Source organism: Poecilia formosa, unplaced genomic scaffold, assembly GCF_000485575.1.
Source record: "Poecilia formosa unplaced genomic scaffold, Poecilia_formosa-5.1.2 Scaffold65, whole genome shotgun sequence".
In the NCBI taxonomy this organism is placed as follows: domain Eukaryota; kingdom Metazoa; phylum Chordata; class Actinopteri; order Cyprinodontiformes; family Poeciliidae; genus Poecilia; species Poecilia formosa.
The window spans coordinates 1731111-1736479 of NW_006800004.1; the positions used below are offsets into that span (position 1 = coordinate 1731111).

At 39.4% G+C, this 5369-nt stretch overlaps 1 protein-coding gene across 1 annotated transcript; it reads left to right on the forward strand.

Annotated features, from left to right (window-relative positions):
• Positions 1-1066: 1066 nt before the first annotated feature.
• glulb (glutamate-ammonia ligase (glutamine synthase) b) lies at positions 1067-3706 on the forward strand. Its single transcript, XM_007554677.2, has 7 exons — positions 1067-1193; positions 1740-1923; positions 2010-2171; positions 2254-2400; positions 2476-2603; positions 2683-2882; positions 2966-3706. Exons 2-7 carry the CDS (start codon positions 1758-1760, stop codon positions 3282-3284), a joined length of 1122 nt encoding a protein of 373 aa, XP_007554739.1. The 5' UTR covers positions 1067-1193; positions 1740-1757; the 3' UTR covers positions 3285-3706.
• The last annotated feature ends 1663 nt before the right edge of the window (positions 3707-5369 follow it).

The following is a 5369-nucleotide window of genomic DNA, read 5'->3' on the forward strand; positions in this document are numbered from 1 at the left end:
TATATATATATATAAATATATATATATATTACAAATGGCCTCAGAATTTGAAAGTTGGACATTTAAAAATACTTTAATAATTTCTCATCCACATTTGTAATAAAAATTGAAAAACAACAAAATATATACAATTTGAGAGATTTGCTTGTAAAAAAAATCAAGAACCAATTAAAGTACTATTGTAAGTAAGAAAGTAAACTTTATTCATGTAGCACCTTTCACAGACATGAAAAGTCACAAAGTACTTTACAAAAATGAAAACACAACACTAAAAAAGAATCTATTGTTGAAATTTCACATATTAATTTAATATTTGAAACTTTAAGTAAAACATGTATTTAGATAGACATTTTCTGTTTTTCTTTTATTGAATAAAGGGTAAGATGTTTTTAAAATAAAGACAATGTAAATAAGGATTTTATCTGATCATTGTATTGAGTAAGATTGTGCCATTTATATTGTGTTTATATTTTTTTAACTTTTTTTATTTCAGTAAAATATCCACACTTTTTATTTAGTTACCACATTTCAAGTAATATATTTATTGAATTATCTTTGAAAATTTAAGCATGAAATTTATCAAATTATTGTGCATCCCTATTTTTAAATAAGACAATGTTTCATAGTTTGAATATCAACATTTTTTTATTTAATGTTTACATTTTAAGTAAAACATTTTTAAAAATATATTTGCATTTTCATTAATTCTTTTTTAAAAATATTAAAAGCACGCAAGAAAAACATTTGAACAGGCAGGTATCAGACACTAGAGGGCACACTTTTTATTTACCACTCGGTTTGTTGAGATTCCTACTCCAACCAGGATTTTTTCTACAGTTTTCATCTCATTTAGACGCAGTTTATCGTGTCTTCTTAGTGTCCGGGTCTTCATTCATACTTTTTGTGACTCTTTGGAGGCTGAAAGTCTTTCTTTTAATGAAATGTAGGGGCTAGGGGTGTTTGCTTTGTTCGCCGCTTAAGTATCAGAGCGCGTGCCTCCTCCATCTTTTCATCACGGGCTGGTCACGTTTTGCTTCGGACCAATGGGAGGCGGCGGAGACGCTCGGAAGGGATATAAATGCAAAGGAGCAGCAGCGAGGTCAGCAGGAATGAACAACAATAAAAAGAGACACTTCGAGCACAGAGCAAGATACTCTTGTGATCTTTCGATATTTTTCTACACTTAACATCAGGTATGTGAGTTTTTGTCATCAAAGGTGCTCTTCTGAGTTGTTTCCGTCATTTGCTTCGTCTGTTGCAAACTTTCTCCGTCTATGTAGGCTCTCAGTCCGCAGCTGGATCAGAACAAAGGATGAGTTCAGTGATGTTGCCATTTTTAATCATAGATGTTAGCCTTCACTACAGTTTATTTGACATCAAACTAACCTTTTGTATCTACAATGCTGCCCATAACGTTGGCATTAAATTTACATTTCGTCACCTTCTTAAAATAAGTCGTATTGTCGCCACCTTTTTTTTCTTCTTTGCCAAAAGGTAAGCTAGGCAAACAAAAAAATCACATTGGGCATATATATATATATATTAGGCCATGATTTTAGGAAGACGACAATTGAATTGAATTGAATTGACGACAAATGAAATTATGGTAACGTGATATTGACAGATACTGTTTTTGAACATTACACCCTGTTAACTGAGTGGTTGTATAAACAGGAATGTTTATTAAAACAAAATGATCCCAACAGAGAAGCCAATCCAGCTTTGTCCTCTCTCTGTAGGTCACAGGGTCAGGAAAGATGGCCACCTCAGCAAGTTCAAAACTGAGCAAAGCTGTTAAGCAGCAGTACATGGAGCTCCCTCAGGGAGAAAAGGTCCAAGCCATGTACATATGGATAGATGGAACAGGAGAGGGACTGCGATGCAAGACCAAAACTCTAGATTCGGAACCGAAAACCATCGAAGGTACGATCGACATCTGTTAAAGTGAGGTTGAACTGTTGCTCTCAGATGCTTGTTGCAGGTTTTTGATCTCCCCTTTCTTCTGTTAGATCTTCCTGAGTGGAACTTCGACGGCTCAAGCACGTATCAGTCAGAGGGTTCTAACAGCGATATGTACCTCATCCCTGCAGTCATGTTCAGGGACCCGTTCAGAAAGGACCCCAATAAGCTGGTGTTCTGTGAGGTCCTGAAGTACAACCACAAGCCAGCAGGTGAGTGGATGGAAAAACAAGCCAAAGAAGATCTTTTTGTTGTTGTTTGCAATCTAACTTCTTTGTTTTGCTTCCCAAAAAGAGACCAACTTGCGGCAGAGCTGTAAACAGATCATGGGGATGGTGGAGCAGCACCACCCATGGTTTGGCATGGAGCAGGAGTACACCATCCTGGGTACAGATGGACATCCCTTCGGCTGGCCCTCCAACGGGTTCCCGGGTCCACAAGGTGAGATCTTTAGTTGCTACATAAATTTTGAAGAGCCACCTAAACCGCTAACCTTAACATATTTTGATAATTTAGGGCCTTATTACTGTGGAGTTGGAGCAGATAAGGCATATGGCCGGGACATTGTGGAGGCCCACTACCGAGCCTGTTTGTATGCTGGGGTTCAGATTTGTGGAACAAATGCTGAAGTCATGCCAGCACAGGTACTTTTCCTCCACACATCACAGAACACACCGTTTAAGTACATGGTAATTGACATAGATGTTGCTGCTGCTGTTTCAGTGGGAGTTCCAGGTCGGACCCTGTGAAGGAATCAACATGGGGGACCATCTTTGGGTTGCTCGCTTCATCCTTCACAGAGTTTGTGAGGATTTTGGCGTGGTGGTGTCATTCGACCCCAAACCCATCTCAGGGAACTGGAACGGTGCTGGCTGCCACACCAACTTCAGCACCAAGGAGATGCGTGAGGCAGGAGGACTCAAGTAAGGACCCAACCAGTCGATCAAGTACTGTCCGATAAGTTCATGATTTAACGTTTCCTAATCCTAAACGTCTCTTCCCTCAGAGTCATTGAGGAGTCCATTGAGAGGCTGGCAAAGAGACACATGTATCACATTCGGGCGTACGATCCTAAAGGCGGGCTTGACAACGCCAGGCGCCTGACCGGTCATCACGAAACTTCAAACATTGACGAGTTCTCGGCCGGTGTGGCCAACCGCGGGGCCAGCATCCGCATCCCCCGTACGGTTGGACAAGAGAAGAGGGGCTACTTTGAGGACCGCCGTCCGTCCGCCAACTGTGACCCTTACATGGTGACGGAGGCGTTGGTGCGCACCTGTTTGCTCAAAGAAGAAGGTGACGAGCCCACAGTCTACAACAAATAGTGTCACTATTTGAGCCTTGCTTTGTCACTCGTCTGCTTTAAGGACTTTACTCTTTTTAATTTTTTGACAAATGAAATGGTTAAAGTTGTATTGAGTTGTATGCATCAACTGATGCAAACACTGCCTTTTATTAACGGTGGGTTTTGTGAGTTTCAGGTGATTCTTTCTGTAGATGTACACTCCATTGTCTCTTTAACTTTTACTAATATAAGCTGTTAAAGTGCCTCAACCTTTTGCTGTAGCCATTATATATTCAGCCAAAGGATCCTGAAGGCATATGAATGTTTTTTTATTACTGTCCCAGTTTGTCATTTATTGCCAAGTGTAAACCAGTTTTTCCTTTTATACGCTTGTAAATGATGCACATTTGTCTTGTCTTTTTTTTCACGAGTTATTAACTCAATAAATTGCTTCTGTTTTTACTTTTGGGTTGTTTTTTTTTGTCTGCACGTTTTCTCTGAGTTCCATTCTGACACAAACCAGCTTGTCACGAGCAGAACGTCAGCTGAATCTCTGAAATGTGACTGCTGTTAAAGGAAATGTGCTGTAATGTTTAGCAAACAGTGCTTCATTTAGAGGACTTGCACACACATCATCTCTGTTAAGCAGGACCAAATGGAGTCACAATGGACACAAGTGAATCTTTAAATTTGTCTAACATTGTCATAAAAGACTGACTTCAGAAGAACTAACTGACTGTAAGTCTTAGACTAGTCTGTTCTCATATGTTGTCTTGAAACAAGGCCTGAAAAAGTTTAAAGGACAAGATAGGAAATACATGAGGGTTGTTTGTTCAGAATTAAGGGACGAACTGGCAAATTCTGTTTGCAAATCTAAACAATCAATGCCATGCTGTGCATATCACACGTCGCCTCTGGCAAACTTGAAGAAGTTGCAAATCTTTCTAGGTATGATGACAGTAATTTTGGCAGCGTTTACAAACCCCAACTTTATATGCCGATCTGAGTCATGCAAGTCTGTCAAACTTGCATAAACAGCTTCTATTACCAAGAACAAGTTCTATTACCAAGAACGGCTTCTATTACCAAGAACAGCTTCTATTACCAAGATTACAGAAAACAAGTTTTTCTCTTTTTAGATGCCTTGTACTTGTATCGTGTTATATCAAGTCCATAGGACTTTACACTATATTACACTACACTACTACTACACTACATTCAGTTATTCACACACTGATCTTGACAAGCTCATGGATTGTGGCCCTAGCTTCCCTGGGACAATCTGACAGAAACAAGGCTGTCATGCCCCAAGCTATTCAACTCATGTCTAATCAGTCATATTCTATCTACAAGTCTCTTTTCTCTGATTTGTATCATTTTTAAATTCATCCTAAGGTCGCCAGGCCTAAGTTCAAGGCCTGTGAACTATAATCAGTGGTGACACTTGCAGTTCTCCAATGCTAAGACACTAAACTTCTTCACATAACCTTTTCCTTTTTTTAGAGGGAGAGATCTCTAGAAGTTGGAAGGAACCTTGAAAGCAAATTAAAGGAAATCTGTTGCCACCATAACTTTTTGAACTTCATTACGTCTTTGAAAGAGCGCTTCAGTGGCGAACCCACTTTTTAAGAGTCATGAAGTGATCGCTGTGGCACAAGAGCTGTTTATTAGTGAGAATGTGATCACACATGACACTACAAGGTGCTGGGTTTCTGTTGTTAGGTCAGAAATAGGACAGCTAAGCTAACATTAGTTCAGGTAATGAATTAAAGTTCATGTGTAAAAATGGGTTCTTCTTCCACCTCCTGCAGTCCAAACATGCCTGTGAGGTTATCTGGAATTCCTGCGATGCTCTTTGGTCTTCATGTGTGTATTAAAAATGAAAGAAATGGATTTGTCTTTCAAAATCAGCGCTCAGAATATGTCATTGTAACCCAAATATAGTCAGCGATTTTACTAAAGGGTTAAACATTCAACATGTATCAGTGACACAACGTTTTATGAACTGTGTGATGCTGTGAGAGCTCTGGTTGAACCAGATGCACATTGTCCGAACAAAACCAACATCCTCAAACTGCTTCCTGTCATCGTCGTCCTTTCTGCCAGTAGTAACGTTCGGCTTTTG

What these genes read in the sequence shown, in the direction of transcription:
- glulb (XM_007554677.2), top strand. Translation starts at nt 1,758, where the DNA reads ATGGCCACCTCAGCAAGTTCAAAACTGAGCAAAGCTGTTAAGCAGCAG. An exon ending in GGAACCGAAAACCATCGAAG is followed by an intron (nt 1,924 to 2,009) that starts GTACGATCGACA and finishes TTCTTCTGTTAG; the next exon opens with ATCTTCCTGAGTGGAACTTC. An exon ending in CGTGAGGCAGGAGGACTCAA is followed by an intron (nt 2,883 to 2,965) that starts GTAAGGACCCAA and finishes CTCTTCCCTCAG; the next exon opens with AGTCATTGAGGAGTCCATTG.